The 23,754-nt window shown below is 46.5% G+C and overlaps 1 protein-coding gene across 9 annotated transcripts in view; it reads right to left on the bottom strand.

Annotated features, from left to right (window-relative positions):
* The window catches only part of LOC147458778 (uncharacterized), a 372,832-nt gene that overhangs the window by 40,558 nt on the left and 308,520 nt on the right, over positions 1-23,754 (bottom strand). For 8 of the 9 annotated variants that reach the window (XM_086510216.1, XM_086510214.1, XM_086510218.1 and 5 more), the window contains 3 exons: positions 14,428-14,502; positions 14,221-14,352; positions 11,305-11,415 (listed from right to left, as the gene is read on the bottom strand). In XM_086510216.1, coding sequence (XP_086366342.1) covers positions 11,305-11,415; positions 14,221-14,352; positions 14,428-14,502 — 318 coding nt within the window. The remainder of the gene's footprint in view (positions 1-11,304; positions 11,416-14,220; positions 14,353-14,427; positions 14,503-23,754) is intronic. The other variant, XM_086510217.1, reaches the window with a different exon arrangement.

Raw genomic sequence — 23,754 nt, 5'->3', positions numbered from 1 at the left:
TGTGCAGGGATGGTGAAGCAGTGCTCTGTGTAAGACTTCCTCTAGACGACTACATGCAAGATAAGATAGAACTGCCCCCAAAACACGACTACTCATATGTACAACCATAAGAGCCACCAACGGCCCATAAATGTCCAGCCAGCTAAGTCTATCTCCAAACTGAGTGGTGGTGGTGACCTGGCCACGATGTCCATGCTGTTGGCTTTCGGAGACTGGCAGGGATACTAAAGATGCTACTGTGTCCTTCACTACCTTTGCCCTCTTTTTCTTTGGCTTTTCAGATAGATCCTTTGTTTGTTCAATATCTTTTCCTTTTCCCTTAGAGCTTTTACGCTGCATCGCCGCATCCACATCCATAGGACTAACAGGTATATTAATCACCTAGGCCAACATCGGAGCTGCGAAGCATTGAAAGCTAGATTGCACAGATTGCATCTAAGCTCTGAATCTTTTAGCCCGAGACTGTAAAGAGGTAAATAAAATTTGATGAAAGCCACATGGGATGGTGTGGATGAGGCAGTATAGGCCTTCGCAGTGCGAGAATATAGTAGGCACGTCACATCTGGCCTTGCCCTTGCCCTTGCCCTTGCCCTTGCCCTTGCCGACTTTAGGATCTCTTACCAAAAAGTAATACTTGAAAATGGACCAGAGCTGTTTATTCCTTGCATAGCCAACATGATTCATACTGAGTAGTTCTTTGCATGCCTCGATTGTCGCATCTTTCGAAAGTTAGGAATAGGTGCGCGTAGCCGGTTTCACTGCAGGAAAAGTTGTCATCCCCAAGGCGTTACCTATTCGTGTAGCAGTCAATGGGTGTCCTCTGACTTTGGGAAAAAACTTGAGGAGTGCATGCACCATATCCATGGGAATATCCGAAGGCAGATCGATGTCTGCTAATGCTGACAATCCTATCTTGTGTAGCTGGTCTTTTGATAGGACTTCTCGAAGCGACGGATGAGGCTGCTGCAGATGGAAGTTCAATGTGAACTTGGTTTGGGTCTTGGAAGAAGGAGGCCGAGGAATTGGATGACCCAGTACCTGCATGATGGCTTTTCTCTTCTTTTGGTTCTTTACAGCTTCTTCTTCTTCATCCTCTTCCTCTTCCTCGTTGCTCGAAGACTCGGAGTCGGAAGCAGAGCTTGATTCGGACTCCTTGTAATTTTCATCACTGTGATCAGTGGAGGACACATCAGTGAGGCCATGGCTGGATGTATCCACATCCTCTGCCTCTGCAGAACTTTGGGATGTCTCAGTTGGCCTCTCTGGAGAGAGAGCTTTTTTTTTCCTTACTTGCTTGCTTGTTCCAACCATTGTAAAGAGAATTCCTGGTTGTGTCAATCTGCAGTGTGCAGTGCTAACTCTGAAAAAGCTTGAATACGCAAGAAACGAATAGCTTGTCCTTTCAAAGCGATGGAGGCAGCGGATGATGAGTTAAAAAGCTATGGCTGTTTTAAAGCACGCGATGGATTGAAAACGATGGGTTTTGATTGCTAATCGATGGATGCAGGCGGAATTGGGCAAGGGGTTCAGGTAGGTTAAGGGCGAGGGAGTAAGGGAGGTAGGGTCGAGGGATATTTAGAGGATAAGGGCGAGGGGGGAGAGAGTGGGTATGGGCGAGGGGGTTGAGGGTGGGTAGGGGCGAGGGGGAAAATAGTGGATAGGGGCGAGGGGGGAGAGAGTGGGTATGGGCGAGGGGGAAAATAGTGGATAGGGGCGAGGGGGTTGAGGGTAGGTAAGGGCGAGGGGGAATAAGTGGATAGGGGCGAGGGGGGAGATAGTGGATAGGGGCGAGGGGGGAGAGAGTGGGTATGGGCGAGGGGGTTGAGGGTGGGTAGGGGCGAGGGGGAAAATAGTGGATAGGGGCGAGGGGGGAGAGAGTGGGTATGGGCGAGGGGGAAAATAGTGGATAGGGGCGAGGGGGTTGAGGGTAGGTAAGGGCGAGGGAAGTAAGGGAGGGTAGGGGCGAGGGGTTGGTATAGAGTAGGGGTGAGTGTGTTTGCGGAGAGGTTAGGGGCGAGGGGTTTGGGGTTGGGATAGGTAGGGCGCAACGATCACACTCGGTACAAAGTGATAGCAGAAGCAAAGAGAAGGTACAAAGTGCTAATTTTTGAGCAGCTACAAATCTCGAGCAGATAAAAGGGAGGGTAATTTTGACTCATTAGGAGATTGAGGTTCCTACAGCAAAGCTGAAAGTTTAATGGCACCAAAGGTTTTTTCTGCTATTGGAATCAAAGTTCTTTGACATAAACTCTGCCATATTCTTCCCATAGACAGTATGGCATTGGGAGTCTCATCAAGTCAAGTCCTTGATTACACCTTGTTCATTATCCCAAATGCCATCTAAGCAGAGTCCCCAAGAGTCCCCAAGCAGATTCCACTTGTCAAACTGAACAAAACCACTCCGACGAGAAGCTTGACTGAAAGCTTAACTGGAAGGACCTTAATACTTAACCGCAAATAACAAGACATAGCAGAAATTGAGACAGTAACAGAGCATCCATTCTAGTGGAAAGCTAGTCGTGAGGAGAGCATAATTGAGACAGTAACAAAACACCCGTTCTGATGGAAAGATAGTGGGGAGGAGAGAGATGGGACATAGAACCTACAGATGGCAGGATTGTTGCAGACCCTTTAATCAGAGGAGTAATAGCACTTGATTCTGGAGCCATTTACCAGTGGCAAAGGAACGCCTTCCAAAGTGACTAACCGGACAGCCCCCTGTGGCAAAACCTCTTGTACTCTAAAGGGCCCTTGCCAAGCTGGAACCAGCTTCTTTGCTTTTTTCAAATATTTTGCCTGATAGAGTAGCACCAATGTGCCTTGCGTTATTTTTGGCTTTCTGAGGTGGCGATCATGCCACGCTTTGCGACGAAGTTGTTCCGCTTGCAGAGAACGAGAAGCTAAAAGGAGGCTTTCATCCAATAAGGTGAGACGGGAGATAGAGGCAGATTCCATGCCCCAACTTGCACGCAGACTGCCCACCCTAGGGGAACCGGAGTTGAACTCAAATGGAGCTATGGCTTCCAAACCGAAAGCGAGTTGAAAAGGCGTTTGATTCGTTGTTGCTTTGAAAGATGTGCGGTATGCCCAAAGAGTGCCGTGCACAGCCTGAGCCCACGATGCTGGATGGAGATGACATGCTTTCCTCAGTAGGGCGATCAGAACCTTGTTGATGCTCTCGGCCTGTCCATTGGCTCTAGGGTAATAAGAGCACGACTTGCGATGAAAAATCTTGTAATTGGCCAGCAAATTTGAGATCATGTCATTGACAAAATGACTGCCTCTATCACTGGTGATCTGTAAGGGACATCCAAATCTGCATAAAATATTTTCATATAAAAATTTGGCCACTGTATTGCCAGTGCAATCTACTGTCGCTAGTACCTCTGCCCACTTTGTTGCATAGTTTGTAGCCACTAGCAGATATTTGCGATTACCTGGTTGAGCCGGGGGATATATTGGTCCCACAAAGTCCAAACCCCATCTCTCAAAAGATAGCCACGCCATCGAGACCTGCAAAGGACGGTTGGATTGCTTACTCGGCTTCGGCCCACATCTCTGGCACACATCACAAACCTTAGAATATGCTATTGCATTCTTAAAAATGTAGGGCCACCACAGACCACTCTGTAGAATCTTCTGAGCAGTGATGTGACCAGGGTAATGGCCACCAGTGGGACCATTGTGGGCATCCTCCAGAATATGCTCCACCTCATGAGGCGAGACACAACGCTTCAGAACACCATCTAGTCCCGCTTTGTAGAGCTGGCTCCCAATCAGAGTGAAAGGCCTGAACTTCAACAACAATCTCCTCTTTTGCAGTGGGGATGCCCTCTCTGGGTACAGCCCAGTAGATAGAAAATGTAGGACCTCGCCGTACCATTCCGGTGTTGTATCTATTTTAAAAAGACTGCTATCTGGGAAGTCATCCGCAATCCCGGTAGCTTCTTCGCCTGTGTAAATGCGAGAGAGGTGGTCAGCCATTACATGATGCTTACCAGGACGGAGTACCACTTCAAAATCAAACTCCTGAAATAGGAGGAGCCATCGCCATACTCGACCTGCAACCTGTGGCTTATTAAGCAGATAGCGCAAGGCATGGTGATCAGTGATAACTGTGAAGTGGACCCCTAGCAAATAGTGACGAAATTTGTGTAGAGCATACACTATAGCCAATCCTTCCCTCTCTGTGGTGCTATAGTTTCGCTCTGCTTTGGTGAGTAGGCGACTTGCATAATGTACAGGGCGATCCAAGTTGAACTCTTTGCTAGGCTGAGTCAGCACAGCACCCACAGCGAGCAGACTGGCATCTGTATGCACATGAAAAGGTAGGGCCCAATCTGGGGCAACTAGAATAGGCGCTTCAGTGAGACGTTTTTTGAGGTATGCAAATGCTTCGGCCTCGGGTGTTGACCACCGGAAGGGAATAGCAGCACTGGTGAGCCGGGTCAATGGTTGAGCCACCTGTGGATATATACGTATAAACCTGCGATGATAGCCGGTGTGGCCCACAAAGCTCTGAACACCTTTGGGATTTATGGGAGGAGGTAACTTCAAGATGGCCACTATCTTCTCTGGGTCCGGTGCCAAACCTTGAGCAGACACCACATGGCCCAACACTGTGCCCTCTATGACCAAAAAATGACATTTGTTCGGATTGAGCTTCAAATGTGCCTCTCTGCCCCTGAGGAAGACTGCAGAGAGCTGAGCAAGATACTCCTTTAGATTTTCTACTGGGGTCGAACATTGAGCACCCGAGAAGGTGGAAAAGTCATCCATGAATATGCGAAGGTGATCAGTAAGCAGAGGACAAAAGATGAGATATACTATGCGATTGAAAGAAGGCGGTGCATTTTTAAGCCCAAAAGACATTCTAGTGTAGATGAAAATACCCCAAGGGAGTCACAAAAGCTATTTTGATTTGGTCGTCAGGATGTATTCCTAACTGATTGTAGCCGCTGAACCCGTCCATAAAACTATACAGTACATGGCCAGCGAAATCTTCGAGGACTCTCTCAGTAAAAGGTGTCGGAAATCCATCCGGGATTGTGACCTTATTCAGAGCCCGATAGTTGACACAAACTCGAATTTTGTTGGACTGCTTCTTTGGGGCAATAACCATAGAACACAACCATTCTGAGTGCTCTACTGGTACAATAATACCTGCTTCTTGCATTTTTTCCAACTCGATTTTGACTGCTTCTGCATACTTGGGATTCAGTTTGTAAGCCCGTCCTTTGACCGGCTTAGCCCCCTCAACCAGAGGAATTGTGTGGACTCCTAGCTCTACTGGGATTCCTTCTAAATCGTGGTAAGACCAGGCAAACACATCTTTGAAAGAGCGCACGAAGGAGATTACCAGGTCGAGTAGAGCGGGGTGATCCCATAACCAAGTGGCTAATAAGATGGACTGATGGTTGTCAGGGCCGCCTAGGTTGACCTCTCTGACTGGGTCAGGCGGTGCAGTGGTCGAGGCTGCGTCAGGTGGAGAAGACTGTGCCGCCTCTGTTAGCCTTTGGACATTATGAGCTGGCGTCTGATCAATGTTGGAATCAGCATACTCTTCCTGCAACCAACCTGATGGAAGCTCTACAAATGGTAAATCCTCAGATACCTTAAAGTGCTCCGGCATGGGTGGAGAGTCAGATGGAGTAGAGGCTAAGGAGGGAGCTGGGGTGTTGGCCAATTCTTGCAAGGGAGACTTTTTTCCCCTTCTATGGTGGGTTATAGGCTCACCCAGGCCGACGGTTTCCATCAAGGGACCCTCTGAAGGATGGGCACCAGAGACTGGTCCACTTGGTTCTGGCTCACTTGGCTGACTGGGATTCTTGGTCTCATGTGTAGCTTCAGATGTAGGATCAAGGGGCGAGGGTGAATCTGTTGGCAAAGGTTGAAGAGAGACTACATAGCATTGCATCGAAGAGGTGGCTTCTAACCACTGTAGTAAGTCTTCATCGGACCCATTGGGAGGGACCTGCTGCTCCAAGTCAGGGTTGGACTCTACTGACAAAGAGCTATGCTGAACGACCGGATCCATACCTCCTTCGAGACGAATTTGTTGCATTGGAGAGCCAAGAGTATGTATCCACATGGCGTCGGTTCCCCAGTCGTGAAGTGCTTTCGTATGTCGCAGCCATGGCCTACCAATCAGCAAGGGATAACCTCCCTCTACCAGAGGAAGATTAACTACCACAAAATCCAAGTTAAAAGTGAAATCTTGTACCTTCAGAGGCACCTTGTCGACTATGCCCACTGGGTAGACTGTTCTCTGATCAGCCAATGTAACAGTGAAAGGAGCAGGTCTGGTAGGCTTTAGACCTAAGGCCATCATAGTGAATTCGGGCATCAAATTGATTCCAGATCCTCCATCAACGATGACGCCGGATAGCTGGTGCCCAAGAATAGATACAGTGAGGCGAGGACTTTTATAATCGGTGAGGGGAGCAGATGGATAGGAAATCAAATAGGACTCTGAGGGCTGTATAGGGAGGTGCTCGCCACTAGGCCCAGCCCCCGGGTACAGAGACTGAATGACTGACAGGGTGTCACTTCTAAGTGTTGCATCGAGCCTTAGCATGTCGTATAGTGACACCTACTGAAAAGTATTTTTCAAGATGGCTTCTGCTGTGGGCTTGGCGCCTTCGAACTGGGCTCCTTTTGTGACCTTAATCTGTTCCAAGTCAGCCACTGCTTCTAAGAAGGCTCCATCAATGTCAGATAACAAGGAAGTTGGTTTGCTCTGAGCAATTGGGAAGGACTTGTCCTTTGGGTCAGGTAGACCAGAGTGAGGAAGTGGAGACTGGCGAGGTGGACCTGTGGGTAGACTGAGACCAAGAGCTGCTCTTTGTGCCCGAGTAAGGACACCAGCAGGCTCCTCCACTTGCAGAGGCTTAACCACATGAGTAGCAGGTGAAGGTTGAGGCACGGTGTTCACACTAATCAAATTTATCTTCGGAAAGGTGAATTCGGGCTGGTTCTGAGTCGAGCCTGAAGACGTGGATGCCCTTTGCTTGGGACAATCTTTACTGTAGTGATCCTTCGAATCAGGGCAATGACGACAAGGAGGGGAGTCCTCGGGTAAAGGACACTTGCTCTGATAATGCCCATATTCTCCGCATATGTAGCAGAGTATGGGCCGATTGGAAGGACGAAACGGGGGACGAGGTGGTTGCTGCATGGAATTTGAGGTTGAGGTGTAGAAACTTTGGGGACCTGAGGGAGTACTGGCATGATAAAAACTGCGGGGTGCAAAGTTGTTGTGCATACCTTGCTGCATAGGGGGTGTTGTCAGCAGAGGAGGCAACTGGTTTTGATGGCCGTAGGGTGATACCATGTTGGATGCAGGTGCTAGCCCTTGTTGGAGAGAAGGACCAAGATTTTGTTGTATTTGACGCAATCCCTTGAGGTAGTAACAATCCTTATCCTCATGTCCAGCTTTTTCACAGAAGTGGCAATAAAACCGAAGGGGGCATTCCTGTGGTGGGTGCCCTGGAGAGCGGCATGAGCTACACCAAACCATAGCCTTAGTCTCTTGCTGACACTTGAGCTCTTCTAACTCGCGCTTAATCTGTTCCAATGCCTCATTATGTGTAGGCTTCTCTTGTCTAAGAGAGAAGGACCTCTCCTCTTGAAGAGCTCGTTGTAGCTTTAGGGCTTCCAGTTTTTTCACAGAAGTGGCAATAAAACCGAAGGGGGCATTCCTGTGGTGGGTGCCCTGGAGAGCGGCATGAGCTACACCAAACCATAGCCTTAGTCTCTTGCTGACACTTGAGCTCTTCTAACTCGCGCTTAATCTGTTCCAATGCCTCATTATGTGTAGGCTTCTCTTGTCTAAGAGAGAAGGACCTCTCCTCTTGAAGAGCTCGTTGTAGCTTTAGGGCTTCCAGTTCCCTACGTAAGGAAGTTAAAGGATCAGTAGGACTACCTTCCGAGAACACAGAGGGAGTATCTATTTGAGGAGAGTTGTTGAAGAGCTTCCTAGCTCCCTCTATTCTAGTAGCAGCTGCGATGAACTCGTCGAGAGTGGTGTCGGGTCAGAGACTCTCTCGGAGTTTTTGCTGAGAAGTTTTGGGAAGCGCCTTCTCCACCCACTTTTTAACCATGAATTCACCGGGTTGTTGGGGAAGCTTGGCCACCAGCGACTTAGTTTTCGTCATAAGCTCCGCAAAAGTCTCCTCAGGTTTGAGCACCATGTTGGCCAACTCATCCAACACCTTCTCCTGGTAGTCACCCGGCCTGAAAGCTGCACAGAACTGCTGTCTTAAGGCTGCCCAAGTTGCAAAATGGTTCTTTGCAAATTGGCTGTACCATTTATCTGCTAGGCCATCCAGGGTGGATGGAAATAGTACCAAGTAAGCATCTTCTCTGTTCAGCCCACTTTCCCTACAGAGAGATACAAATCTTCTTGCATGGTTGTCAGCATCTTCTGAAGATAGCCCTTTGAAGGTAGGGAACTTGATGTTCACCTTGTCCAAAACACTAGCTAGTGGCTCCATGATTCCTTGCTGAGTCTGTTGCACAATAGCTTGCTGTAGAAGAATAGGAGAGAGCTTTTCTGGAGAAGGTGATTGCGAAGATGGGGAACTTGATGACGAAGGAACTGGTGAGAGCTTTTCTGGAGAAGGTGATCGGGAAGATGGGGAACCTGATGAAGGAATGGGTGATGTGATATGTGGTGATGAGGTTGAAGGATTTCTACAAGGTGTCAAAGGTCGTCTTCTGTGATAGTACTTCAGAGGGCTCAGTAGTGGGATTTGACGCTCAACTGACCTCCTTGTATGTGTCATGCAGTGACCTCCAAACCAACCAAGCTTTGGGCAAGAAAACCTTGAACTGGCTGAAGACTGGTCTAGACTCTACTAGACCAGACGAGTGTCTAGACCAGTTGGACCAGGGACGAGGAGGACTAGACCAGGGTCTAGACCAGACAAGTGACTAGACCAGCTAGACCAGAGTCGAGGGGGTCTAGACAAGAGACGAGGGCAAGTTGGACCAGGGCGAGAGGGGACCAGACCAGCAAGGCGAGAGACTTAGACTGCACAGGCGGAGCGAAGAAACCAGCTACTCAACAGAGTGAGACTTCAGTTGAGGTCCCACCATGATCGCCAAAATGAGAGCACCTGTAGCGCGGATAATGTGTCGTGCTCTCTACAGTGTGGGTGCCCCTCAGTGCAATGTGCGTGACAATCTCACTCAAACAAATGAAAACTCTCTCAAACAGAATGAAACACAGAAACAACGGATAACAACACAGAAACAATGGATAACAACAGAGACACAACAATGGACCAGAACATGTGGACTCGACTAGCTCAAAGAACCATGTACAGACTCTGGCGTGGCAGCACACTCCGCTCCAGCCCAGGACTCACAGGTACAAAATGGGGTGTCGAGGCTCAGATGTGTAGGGATGGTGAAGCAGTGCTCTGTGTAAGACTTCCTCTAGACGACTACGTGCAAGATAAGATAGAACTGCCCCCAAAACACGACTACTCATATGTACAACCATAAGAGCCACCAACGGCCCATAAATGTCCAGCCAGCTAAGTCTATCTCCAAACTGAGTGGTGGTGGTGACCTGGCCACGATGTCCACTAGACCACCGTAGGTACCCTACCACGTGTCACTCCTAGCCCAAAGGGTCCGTCCAGTGTGAACCAGACCACTGTAGCTAACTGTCCAACTGCCTGTCCTGTGAAGTGACTGTAGCCCTGCTACAAGCATGAGCCTCCATCTGTGTCTGCTGCTGTAATAGAACACGAGACGGAAGAAGACGGCCCTCTAAGGAAATCTCAACAAGCAGTGTCAGGAGGTCATCCCCTTTGGAGCAAGTCGAGAGGCGCCTTCAGGAGGATGGTAGCCAGCGAACGGAAGCGGGGTTGGAGGAGCACGGGAGCAAGGGAGAAGGCTGGGGCGTGGGGGCAGCGCGCTGGCTGACTGTACTACACTCAGGCAAGGCAGCGAACAACGTGCAGGTGGGCTGGACAGCGGCGGGGTTGGAGGAGCACAGGAGCAAGGGAGAAGGCTGGGGCGCGGGGGCAGCGTGCTGGCTGATTGTACTGCACTCAGGCAAGGCAGCGGGCAGCGCGCAGGTGGGCTGGACAGCGGCGGGCAGACAGCGTGCATGGTAGCCTGCAACACGAGGGAGGAGGAGGGGGGGGGGGGGGGGGTGAGCAGCAGGAGTTAATATGTCCTCCACATAAATTTTTCACACTCCTTTTTGACTAGCCTTCAGATTGGAAGTCATGGCCCCTTTTGAATTCAGCTCAAGCTCTCCTCAGGTAGACTCTTTGTGTTGATTGTGGTGTGGATTCTTCCTATATCTCTCGTCTCTCCATGCTTGAAGAAAGCAGATTGTTAGCTTCTAGTGCTCTTCAAGCCGAGCCGCTCCGTCGCAAAGCGTGGCATGACCATCATCATTGCAGGTCGAAAATCATGCAAGGATCCTTGGTGCTATCAAGGGTGCTACTAGAAAAAAGCAAAGAAGCTACTCGCTGCCTGGCGAGGGCCATATAGAGTGCAAGAAATTTTACCACAAGGAGCGGTACAATTAACCACTCTAAACGGCGTTCCTTTGCGGCTTGTAAATGTATCTAGAGTAAAATGCTATTATCACTCAAACTGAGGTATACGTCAGGCTATTCTCCTCCCCAGATAAAACTTTAAATTTGCAGCATCCCCATTCTCCGGGTTCAGTCTGTTCTCCGCCAGCTAATCCATGTCTTCCTCTTCTCATCACCAAGACTTCTTCTCTTCGCATTCATCTCTAATCATCTATAACCACTATGTTCTCCTTTATGACTAATCTTCTCCTGCCTAATCTTTGTTGATAGTGCAAATCCATTTTTGGAAGATAACTGATTTCCACTGCTTTATTGATAATATAAGTTGGTTTTTGGAGCTCTTGTATTTCATGTACAATATTTCTTAAACCTAGAAATTCAATTTCTAACTTCAACAAACCACCTAAACCTCCTCTTTTCATGTACGCTCTTTCTTAAAGCTAGGAATTCAATCTCTAACTTTGGGAAACTACCCAAACTTCCTCTTTCATGTGTTTCATCTGTTCACTCACCCTAGTTTTTATTCTCCATGCATTCATCCACTGTCGCAGTCTGAATAGGATTCCCGTGGCACACACTGTATGAACATTATGTAAAATTGATTTTGTCTTGTACACAAATTTGCATAACATCTTGTTATCTGCCAAAATTTCTTAAAACACGACTCTACCGCAAGTTCTATGAGGACCACATCTCACTGATTGTGAAAGATAAAAAAGACTTTGAAAAAAGCATAAGTTACTTGTTGGAAGGTAAGCAAGCTTGTGAGAGGATTGCACAACTCTTCTTTGGATTCATAACTGGAAGTTTGAAGGATGCATCTTATCATTCCATCCACTTTCCATACAATTACCTGAAAAATATTGCAACTCTATCACCTTTTCGATTTAAAAGGTAGCATTTGCCTGGTTATTTGGAGCAGAGAAGAAGAGTTCCTTTAAATGAGAGAAATCTGTAAGGTAGTAAACTTGATGGGTCCAGGAACTTTTCTTAAAATTTTTAAAATTCTTGGCTGAAATCAACATTCTGTATACTATGTCTTTCTATCTGAGAGCACTTCCATGTATGCAGTTAAAAGTGGATTTTTGGCATAAGCAAGATATGAATGCTAGACATCCTGGTCATCATGGTCCAACCTTACCAACTGAGAAATCACTCGTGGACACGCTTCAAGAGCTTTTATGGCTTGATCAGGGATCATGCACTTATGAATTGATTTTGTTTTCTAGCAGTAAACAACCTATGTCATTCCAGTCTGTACGACATATCTATACATTCCTTACACCTATACAAATATTGGAAAGAATGTTTAGTCGATTATCATCCTTTTTCATTCTTCCTTTTAAGGAGTTAAAGAAACCTTGGTTAAATAGGCCTTGCTGGTCTTCTGCATGTATCTGCAAATAAGATGTTTGATCAGCTTCCTAAAGACCATAGATAGGTAGCTCAAAAGGCAAAGAAACTCTGGCAGGTGGGTAAATTTGAGTCTTGGTGGAAAAACGCCTTGTTTAGAGGCTGGCATTGTTCTTTCAGTTGTACAGTCTCACTCCTAACATTTGTCATAACTTAAATCTTTCTTTGCACGAATGTGATACCCTTCATCATGCATGCTTCAAAAGTTATAGAAAGAATCGAAATGCACGTCTTTATTTCTCCAAAAGGCCAAAATGACACATGAGACGAAACATTTGTTAAAAGATACAAATCTTGGCAAAGTTGAACTGAAAAACAAGAAGATGGAAAACCTGGTGACTAACCAAAAGACATGTAGAGGTGAATGATGTGGAGAGGAAGCACAATACCAAGGGGCAGAGTAGATATAGAGGGATAAGCTGCCAACCGCCAACTGATACCATCAATTGCCTCTATCATAAAGACTCAATTGAAACCTTGCCTGTCTTGAGCAATGGTGCTGTGGATCCTCCTTTGGCATACAGCACCTACTTATTGACCCTTCAGGGTTGTACTTGTATGGATCATATAAGCTGTACAACTGCAAATCAATCCAACAAAAACTAGCCTCTCCTTTTCCACTTCAGGTGGGGATATGTCAGCCATCGTTGCTCTAGAGTTTGGTTGGTCTTGAGTCGAGCTTCATAAGATTTTAGAAGAGCATCTAATGACTTGAAGAGCTTGTCAACCAATACTGGTCCTGCACAGCTTGCCCCTACAAGATTAATCGTGTATTTCTTAGAGATATCAGCTTACCTCTGCTGTCTTAACTGTTCTCGAGCTTCTGTAAGCTTAGCTGTGATAGCCATTTGTTGTCATTCTCATTTAGCTTTCTTTCTTTCCTTTCTAACCTTTCGGGGATTTCTTTTACTACGTGCAGTTTGACTACAAACCTCGTTTTTCTTTGCTTACGCTCTTGTTATGATATTGACTGGGGCTACTTGCTCAGTCTCCAATCCGTTGATGCATGACTTCAATCATATTGATCGAAGCTCTTCCTTTCTTATCAGGATTTTTAGGGCAATCAAATTTCAAGTGTGCTCTAACACACCTATGACAATATCCATCAATTTCACAGTTTCTCCTTTGAGGAACACTCTCAACCAATGATCCTGTAACATAGTCGTTGATGCATCACTTAAGTAATGTTGATCAAAGCTTTTTTTTTCTGATCAGGGTTTTTAGGGAAATCAAATTTCAAGTGTGCTCTACCACACTCATGACAATATCCATCAATGTTTACAGTTTCCCTTTGGGGACACTCTCAACCAATGATCCCCTTCACATCTGTAGCATGGTTCTTTAGGTTACAAGGCTTGGGATAATGTCTGTGAGAGGGTGAGCACCCATGTTTTTCAAGTGAACAGTCACTTCATCATTTGTAGTTTGGAGAAGATGATCCTGATACAAGGCCATCTTTCCGTGAGCTCTTGTTCTGGCGTCAACCCACTTCTTCAGACGCTTTCCATGTGATATGGATCAAGGGAGTACTGAAGGGTGAGTCTATCCATGTTCAAACCAAGATGACATCTTTATATATCAGCATGAACCCCTAGCTCGCTGTCAAGAGCACTCTAGAATTATTTGTGCATTTTGGTGACAAGGGAGCTCCCATAAATTATGTATGGGCAATGATCTAGCAAGTGTTTCCACTAAAATCGGTGAGCTCTGAGTTCAGCTACATTGATCTCATGCCGAACTGAAGCCTTCCCCTGATCATCCAAGAAATGATAGACACTAGGGGTCCCTCCATTAAGATCCAGCCTTCATATATAGCCCGATCTACCGAGGTGGTCAATGCTTGGCCTATATCTGGACTCCGTATAGTAGTGTAGACTGGAACAATCACTAGTGCATGGTGCCTAAAACTGGACCTGTTGGCACATCCTCTCTAGCCCTTCTAAAGCTCCACACCTCATGTCAAACTTACACCACATTATCGATCATTAAGAATACGGGGGAAGTGAAGAGTAACTCCATAGCTGTATATGACTGATCAGCACCTCCTGTCCACGAGCAAAAGTCAGTTGTAAGCAGTAGTATCAGAGGCCATTATCTTGGTATTCCCACCAAACAGAGGGGCTCTTCAAAGTGGTTTTAACTTATTGCTGCAGAAGAGCTCAGTTCAACCACCCAATTTATTTAAATTCTTTCAATATTGACTGTTCAGTGCAAAGTGTTAATTTTTTCAGGGAAAACACTTTGCCTTTCCATCATAACCTCCAGTCGCAAAACAATTTGGAGGGAAAAAGGTCATGCATATAACATCATCTGAATGACCTCGGGTGGAGTGCTCCACAAATTCATGCTCCTTTAGACCGTCTCCCCAAATGCACACCTAGCAAGTCAATCATACATTTCAAAATTTAGGCAATCGAATAACTCATAACTGTTAACTGAACCTGATTGTTACCTTTCCATTCCAACCGCCAGCAGCAACAAATTTTACTTTTCCTTCCTCCAAGCATGCAACACAGCTAACTTCATTCTACATAAGCAAGAATGGAAAACAGTTTCATGTGACAGCACAATCAATGAGGAGATTTACATATACAAGGTATTCAAATTCAGAAATGAGTAGGAAAATCATCTCAGTTACAAGCTGTTGGAGAATAGACCAGGTCTTACTGCTCTTTGACTTTTGTATTTGTAGTGGAGAAATTTGTACCTGTGCTCAGGTGCATGAAGTGGGTACTTTTGGAGAAATATGCTCAAGTCTCACTCGAAGTAAACTCAGAAGCGTAAGTGCTAGCAGTAATGCAGCTGAAATGATAACCATATAAAATGAACTGACCTGAAACTGAAACAATCTGAGCAGCAAATAGAGATAGAGATGACACAAGGAAATGATCAACCCAACCTCAGTACACAGCAAGAACCCAAGTACAAGGCACTGGCTGCTGGTGATGCTCTCAGCTTCAAATTGCGGACTATGACTCAGATACAAGGGGGGGGGGGCCGAGGCCAGATAGTGCAGGGCTATGTGCTATGTGTAGAGATGCTATGACAAAACCAACTCCAGATTGATGCGTGCAACTCATTAAAGACTACGTGTATACAATGCCCGAAATATCTCTTTGGATAACGCGAACCATAAAGAATATGCGAAAGGTGGTATGCCATGTAGGCACGAGGCCATGCTGACGGCCCAGCTGTCACTAGTCCATCTATTGCCAAAGCTCTCATTGAGTAGTGTAGCAAGTGTAGTGGCCCACAAGATGAGGCAACCGACCAACTTTGGTCCACTAGTCCCCTGAGTCATATCTCTGAGCTGTGAAGGTGAACCAAGCACTATAGCTACTATAACTGGGCTATATAAGAATCGAACACTGTAGTGGGTGGATAATGTACAACAGTGGTGTGTGGTGAATGCTCTACTGATTCACTCTGCATCAGAGGGATGCTGCCCACTCTACAAGGGATGCTGCACGGGCAGACGAGGGAGCCACGAGTGGGTGCTATGAGAGGGACTAGGCGCTCTCATTGGTGAAGTAGGCTAAACTTGTGGAGTGGAAAATGGAAAATTGTGATTACACAGCCTGGTTGCTGTTGATGGAATGTGGGAGTAAAGGGTGTAGCAAACATCTACGGATAATATCCCTGAGGAAGAGAATATCCCTGTGAAGTAGCAAAGGCCTGGGTCGGAGAGAGAAAAACAGGGTGGAAAGCACACTAATGAATGAGAGTAGCGCCATACAAAAATATAGGAGGTAGAGAAGTAGATCTCACATATTGAGACATGACTGTAGCATTGTGAACTGCTACAGTAGCCAAGGGAGTCCCTGAGGTGGAATGAATTGCACGAATAGTGAACTCACCACTCCAGTACACTGAAGTAGGCACACAGGATAGAGGCAAGTGAGCGAATGGAATGAGAGTAGGACACCACTCCTAAAAATCATCAACCATTGATCTCAAAATCTCATTTTCTTGAAGGAGACCTTTGATGTTTTTTCACTGATTGTAAATGGGAACCTCAATATCTGTAATCGCTTGCTGCTTGGTCTTGAGTTCCCTGAACATAGAATCTATAAGTGGCATTGTGCAGCTTATGAGACTTCTCCAACTCTTCCACTGTGCTGAATATAGCATAAATGACTATACTTTTACTGCTAAGAATGACACTGGAGTTCCACGAAGGGTCCAAGGCACGGTTGGGATGTAAGGGTGGAGCGGAGAAATGGAAGCAATGGGAACAGTGAGGGAATTGGTGGCAGTTGTGAAAATAGGTGATGTAGTCATAGCAGAAGTGAGAGGTAAAGATAAAAGTGGGGAGATGGTGTAAGGTGTAGAAATAACGTTGGAAGAGATGGCTGATGTAGTGGTGGCAAGTGAGATGGTGTTGCGGAGGTGCGCAAGGTTAGTGATAGCTGTGTGTGATGGATTTGTATGTGAGGGTCTAGAAAGATGAGGGCCTTATGGAGGTACTAGTGAAGTATTTTTGACGTGTCTCTGTGAAAAGGGAAAAGTACGCAAGGATTTGTGTGAATCCTTCATCACCTTGTCTCGTTTGACACCTTTTTCCTTATAAGTTTCCAACTTTTGCTCCATCAGGCCTTTAAGATGATCCCTCCGTGGTTGTTGCCACACTATCCACCATCTATGCTAACACTGGGGCAGCAAAAGATGCTAACACTGGGGCAGCAAAAGAGTTGAAGGCCTTTAAGATGATCCCTCCGTGGTGGTTGCCACACTATCCACTATCTATGCTAACCCTGGGGCAGCAAAAGAGTTGAAGCTCTGGGATTTTCATTTATGCTGCACCCAGAGCCTCTTAACTCCATCATTTTGAAAGGCAACTAATGAAAATCATAGGGTAGACTGTGGCATAGGCAAAAAAAGGCGTCAAACATCTGGATTTATTTAGGTGCCACAATCCCATCATCTTTGCAAGGTATTTCACAGTATGAAGTATACTCTAGTGCCACAAACATTTGATGGTGAGCATAAGGAGGATGGGACGGCTTGACAAGCTATGATTGTTTTAGATTTAAATATGTCTTCGTTGTCCCCATTGCCATGGAGAAATTGTGTAATCATCTGAGATAAAGAGAAAAAAAAACATCCTAGATCCTAAAAAAATCCTTATAGGAAAGGTAATGAAGCTGGTAGGCAAGTAGGATACAATCTCATGTTACAAAGTGTAGAATGGGGGTATGGCAGGGAGGAGGAGACACTAATAGGGGGGGGCCCAAATGGTAAGTCCTCCCATGAACTCTTGCATAGGCTGCTGCGGCATAACATCAATCTCCTCCATGGTGAAAGCCAGGGAGGAATCACCTGGTCTCCAGTAATGATACCCTGTATCCTTGTGTGTACACGCTCCCTATGCACAGATCTCCAGACTTTGGGTGTCTCAAATGACCAAGCTGGATTGCTCGATCAAGCAATATATCCTATCCAGGGGGTAAATGGTACTGCCTTTCAGCAGCATCTTGAGTAGTGTTGATGCTTTAGCCCTATGGATTATGTATTGGGTCCTATACCACTTATCTCATGGATCTATGACATTAAAATCTCTCCTAGACCTATTAGTGCCGCAACTGATCATGCTTATGTGTCATTCTCAGTAAATTTTGAGTACACCATTGATCAGGCTCAAGACACAGCCCCTAGATATCCGAGATACTATTTCTGTAGAGAGACTGATCATGTAAACATGGGGAAGATCTACAACTTACATTGTCAGAAGGATCCTTGGATACCATTGCTAGAGATTGCACAGCACCTTACTGAGGTTCTCCACCCAGTTGCAGCCAAAATCTTCCTTCACTCAGAGACTAACGGAGAGCCCGTTCTGAGACAATGCCTTAAAATACCTAGTATGAGGATGAGGGCCGTGAGACGAGAGCCCGCTTACTTTTTTTTTTGTAAATCTGGTTTGATTAATTTACAAGTGGGAAACCTCAAAGCGAGGAAAACCCACGAAAAGAAAGGGATACAAAACACGGAGCACTATGAGGCTCCGAAGGCTAGAAACAGTCAAAGTAAATCCTGTAGGTATCAAGAGTGATGTCTCCAGCGTCATAGGCAAAATGCAGCGCTTGACCAAGAGATAATTTGAAATAGGGAAAGGGGTCAACAAAAGTGCCCTGGAACATTAAGGAGTTCCTATGATGCCAGATGGCCCACATAGTCCAAAATCTGACCCGGGTGAAGAAGACCGCAAACTGAGATTGTGGTAACCGAAGCACCCCAAAAAGCCAAAATCGTCTGTGAAAAGAGCCGGAAGGAAAACGCAGTCGAAGAGCAGTCGACACTTGCCAAATGAAGGCTCTGGAGTAACGACAACACCACAGTAAGTGTGGCACGGTCTCCTCAGATTCAAGGCATCTGGGGCAGCGGGTAGGCGCAATATGCTGAGCATGCAACACACTGCCACCCAACAGGTAGAGCTCCCACCAAGCACCGCCACAAGAAAACACGTTCCTTCAAAGGCAGATGACTCTACGATGAGAGCCCGCTTACAGCACGAGGTGGCTCTTGGTTCTATTTCACAAACAGAATCTTAGAGACTCTCTCTCAATGTCTCATACGCCAAAAGAAGAGAGCTTTCTTAGTTCAGCATGAGAGAGATCTATACTAGCATTTCTTGCGTCGAGACTCAAAAAAGGCATGGAGACTTTTTAGAGAGCATTCTCCCATCACACTCATCACATCTCACGACACATGGGAACAATATGTGGCTACTTTCTAACTTTACTAGGCCAAACTCCTATACCAGACCCACCTAAGCCTTTTCGAGATACTTCTACATTTTTCACAGAAAGCATGACTTGTAAAGCCATTCGCATACTTCGCAAGGGAAGAGCACAAGACCATGATGGGCTGGTGGCTGAGCACACTCTAGAGGTAAGATGGGAGAGCTTTCGGCTTGTATGTCTAACAAAGCTGTGTGAGATACTTCCACACAGTTGGAGCACAAACACCATTGTGCCCACATTCAAATCAAGAGATTCGACCTTGCTGACTAACTATAGCACTATTATGATTAGCTAGGCCATTTGGCACAGTGACTAGGTCTTTGAGCATAGGGGCAGGCAAGTTTCAGGAGAGGCTTTTACACTCTTGATCACATCTTCACACTCAGGGAAATTATAGAGGAGGGTAGAGCACATAAGAAACAGATATATTGTTGCTTTGTAAACTTCCGCAAATCCTTCCGCACAGTTCCAAGAGCCAGGCTGATGAGTTGACTACATGACATGGATGTGCCTAGGAAGCTCATATGGTGGATTATGGTACCTTATGAGATAGTGGTGGGTAAAGTGCACACATCAGAAGGTCTCTCAAGACCCGTTTTCTCCACTATTGGGGTGGAATAGGAATGCCCACTCTCCCTGCCACTATTTGACCTCTACGCTGATAGAGAAGGAGACAAAGGTGCCCTGTTCTATTGAATGAAGATTATATTGTACTTATTGCAGCCCCACCGCAAGGGCTTCAGAGATATCTTTGATGTACTATATGCATATTCACATGATAGTGGTCTCTCAGTGAACCTTGGTAAAATTGAGGTCATGGTGTCTAAAACTACAACTCAGTGGGTGAAAGCATCAACGTAGTGTTTCTGTATACGCATGAGAAGATGAGAGTATGCGAGCTCTTATAGTTATTGAGTGGTTTTCAATGGACCCATCTCTATGAAAGGAGCAACCGACACAAGACTTAAAAGGGGCTATGCAGCATTAGGAGGCCTTGAGAGGATGTGTTTGCAAGTAAAATTTGAGAAGTCTTGCACTAAGCTGTAATTGTTTGACATCTTGTTTACATCTACAACATTATATGGAGTGTAGATATGGGGCCCTAGCATAGGGCACACACATGATGATTGGCAACCAATGGAGACACCTTTAGTCTCCATGATATCTAGGATGATCAAGTGCAAGGCATTAGTACCACATGAGATCATTAGGGTTGAACTAGGGGCTGCACTAATTATAGTGGAGGCCCTCACCAAATCTCCGTCCTTCATTTTTTAGTCTATTGGAGCTATCTTGCTATCAATATGCATGACTAGCTCTTGAATCCTCCCCAACAACTGGCCTACAATGGTGACAACTCATGCTGGTATGCGCAGATGTCATCTTGGTTTTAGTGCGACATAAAAACATGTTTCGATGTAGCAGGGCTATAGTGTCAGGGGGCACGAGACAGACAACTAGTTACAGTTGGGATGGAGTTCACACTGGATGGACTTTCTCTTGGGCAGTGACACGTGGCAGGGATACGGGTGGTAGTCTAGCCGACACGGCACATCACGAGGCTTTGGACCAGATCAAGCGCGAACTAAAAGAGCTCCGGTCTCAGTAGGAGAAGCTATGGTCTAGTGTAGGTCATGCTGCTCTTTAGGGCACCCTCCACCTTATTGCCACTTCTGGGAAAAGTCTGGACATGAGGACAAGGATTGCTACTACCTAAAGGGATTGCGACAAATACAGCAAAGTCTCGGTCCTACCCTCCAACAAGGATTAGCACCTGCATCCAACATGGTTTCCCCCTATGGCCAGTCACACTACATGCCACCCTTGCTGAATATGCCTCCTATGCAAGGTATGCCAAGCACTTTTCTGTCTCAAAGTTATTATGATGCCAATGCTCCCTCAGCCCCTTAGAGCTTCTACACTTCAATCTCCACCTCCATGCAACAGGAGCAAAGACCACCTTGTCCCCCGTTTCGTCCATCCAATCGGCCCATTTTATGCTATAGATGCGGAAAGTATGGACATTACCAAAGCAAATGTCCTTTACGTGAAGGGTCTCCTCCTTGCCGTCATTGCCCTGAGGCTAAGGACCACTACAGTAAGGATTGTCCCAGCAAAGGGAATCCACGTCTTCAGGCCCAAGTTCGAACGAACAAGACTTCACATTTCCGGATCTCAACCTAACAACAGTAAGCACCATCCCTCAACCGTCCCTTGCTACTCATGTGGTTACCCCTAAGGATAGGCCACAGCAAGAGGAGGAGCCTATTGGCGTCCTCATTCAAGCACAAAGAGCATCTCTTGGTCTCAGCCTTCCAAAAGGTCCACCTCGTCCATCTCCACTTCCACAACCTAGTATACCTGGCCCAATTGACGAGCAATTCACTGGTGCTAAGAGCTGACCAACCTCCATGCTAACTCCTATTGTTGGGGCTTTCTTGGAAGCAGTGGATGACTTGCAATAGATCAAAGTGCCAGAGGAAGCCCAGATAGAAGGTGCCAAGCCTACAACAGAAGCAAGCTTGAAGAACACCTTTCAGCAAGTGTTACTTTATGGCTTGCTCCGGCTTGATGCAAATCTAGAACGTGATACCCTTATAGTCATTCAGTCTCTGTACCCGAGTGCAAGGCCTAGTGGCGGGCACCTCCCCATACAGCCCTCAGAGTCCTACATGGTTTTCTATCCCGCCGCTCCCCTTACCGATTATAGGAGTCCTCGTCTCACTGTATCTATTCTTGCGCGCCAATTCTCCAGTGTCATAGTTGATGGTGGATCTGGCATCAATCTGATGCCGGAGTTCACTATGTTGGCTTTAGGTCTGCAGCCTACTTGCCCTGCTCCCTTCACAGCTACATTGGCCGACCAGAGGACAGTCTACCGAGTGGGCATAGTGGACAAGGTGCCTCTGTAGATACAAGACTTCACCTTTAGCTTGGATTTTGTTGTGGTTCGTCTCCCGAGGTTGAGGGAGGATTTTCTTTGCTCATCGGTAGACCATGGCTGTGGCACACTAAAAGCACATCATGATTGGGGAAACGATGCCATTCGGATACATGCTCTTGGCTTCCCAATGAAACCAATGGATCCTGTAGTTCATCATAGTTCCTTGTCAATGGAGTCCAACCCTGGCTTGGAGCAGCCTACCCCACCTGACGGGTCCGACGAAGATAAACTGCAGTGGTTGGAGGCTACCACATCGTTGCCATGCTATGTGGTCTCTATTCCACCCTTGCCTGAGGATACACCCTCTTCCCCTGCTCCTCCAGTTGAGACCAGTGAGCCACATCATCCAGAAGAAAGTGTGACAGTCAAGGAGGACCATACTTCGGTTGCCCCGTTGATGGAAGCCATCGGCCTTGGTGAATCTATAACACATCATAGAAGCGGGAAGAAATCTCTTTTGCAAGAGTTCATCAACGTCTCACCTCTCCTTAGCCTCCTCTGTGTCCGACTCTCCAACCACGCAAAAGCACTTTGCTGTGTCTGAGGACTTACACTTCGAGGAGCTTCCACCAGGATGGTTACAAGAAGAGCATACTGATTTTCACATCGATCAGACACCAGCCCATGACGTCTCAAAGCTCCAAGAGGCATCTCAATCTTCATCTTCTAATGCACCCTCACCAGCTACACCTCCTGACCTGGTTAGAGAAGTCAACCTTGGCGACCCTGACGAGCCTTAGCACATCCTCTTAGCCGCTTGGTTATGAAATCATCCCGCGCTACTCGATCAAGTAGTCTCTTTTATGCACTCCTTTTAAGATGCTTTTGCCTGGTCTTACAAAGGTTTGGAAGGAATCCCACCAGAATTGGGTGTCCATACTATCCCTTTGGTTGAAGGAGCTAAGCCAGCTAGAGGCCGACCGTACAAGCTCAACCCTAAGTATGCAGAAGCTGTCAAGAAAGAGCTAGAAAAAATGCAAAAAATGCAAGAAGTAGGGATCATTGTACCAATGGAGCACTCTGAGTGGCTATCACCCATGGTCATAGCGCCTAAAAAGCAATCCAATAAAATCCACGTGTGCGTCGACTACCGCACTTTGAACAAGGTAACTATCCCAGATGGTTTTCCCACACCCTTCCCTGAGCGTGTGCTCGAAGATGTGCTAGGGCATGTACTTTATAGTTTCATGGATGGGTTCAGTGGCTATTAGTTGGGCATCCATCTAGGTGATTAGATCAAAACAGCTTTTGTGACTCCCTGGGGTATTTTCATTTATACCTTTGGATTGAAAAATGCTCCACCTTCTTTCAATCGCAGAGTATATCTCATCTTTTGTCCTTTGCTCACGGATCATCTTCGCATATTCATGGAAGATTTTTCAACCTTGTCGGGTGCTCAATGTTCAACCCTAGTGGAGAATCTAGAGGAGCGCCTCGTTCAGCTCTCTACCGTCTTCCTTAGGTGTAGGGAGGCACATCTAAAGTTCAATACGAACAAATGCCCTTTTTTTGGTCACTGAAGGTACACTTTTAGGCCATGTGGTGTTTGCTAAAGGTTTAGCGCCTGACCCTGAGAAGATAGTAGCATCTTGAAGTTGCCTCCTTTCATCAATCCCAAAGGTGTTCAGAGCTTTGTAGGCCACACAGGCTATCATCGCAGGTTCATCCGGATGTATACACAGGTGGCTCAACCATTGACACATCTCACCAGTGCTACTGTACCCTTCCAATGGTCAAAGCCCGAGGCTAAAGCATTTGCATACCTCAAGAAAGGCCTAACTGAAGCACCTATTCTAGCTGCCCCTGATCGGTCTCTCCCTTTTCATGTGCATACGGATGCCAGTCAAATGGCTGTGGGTACTGTGCTGACTCAGCTTAGCAAGGAGTTCAACCTGGATCGGCCCGTTCACTATACAAGTCGACTGCTCACTAAAGCAGAGCACAACTATAGCACAACAGAAAGGAAAGGTTTGGCTATTGTGTATGCTCTACAAAAATTTCGTCACTATTTATTAGGGGTCCACTTCACAATTATTACTGATCACAATGCCCTGTGCTATCTGCTTAATAAGCTGCAAGTTGCAGGTCGAGT

This window comes from Adiantum capillus-veneris, chromosome 4, assembly GCF_014529385.1.
Source record: "Adiantum capillus-veneris isolate H3 chromosome 4, ASM1452938v2, whole genome shotgun sequence".
Classification (NCBI taxonomy): domain Eukaryota; kingdom Viridiplantae; phylum Streptophyta; class Polypodiopsida; order Polypodiales; family Pteridaceae; genus Adiantum; species Adiantum capillus-veneris.
Note: the sequence above shows the minus strand (reverse complement) of the source record. Positions and strands in the feature narration are given on the sequence as shown.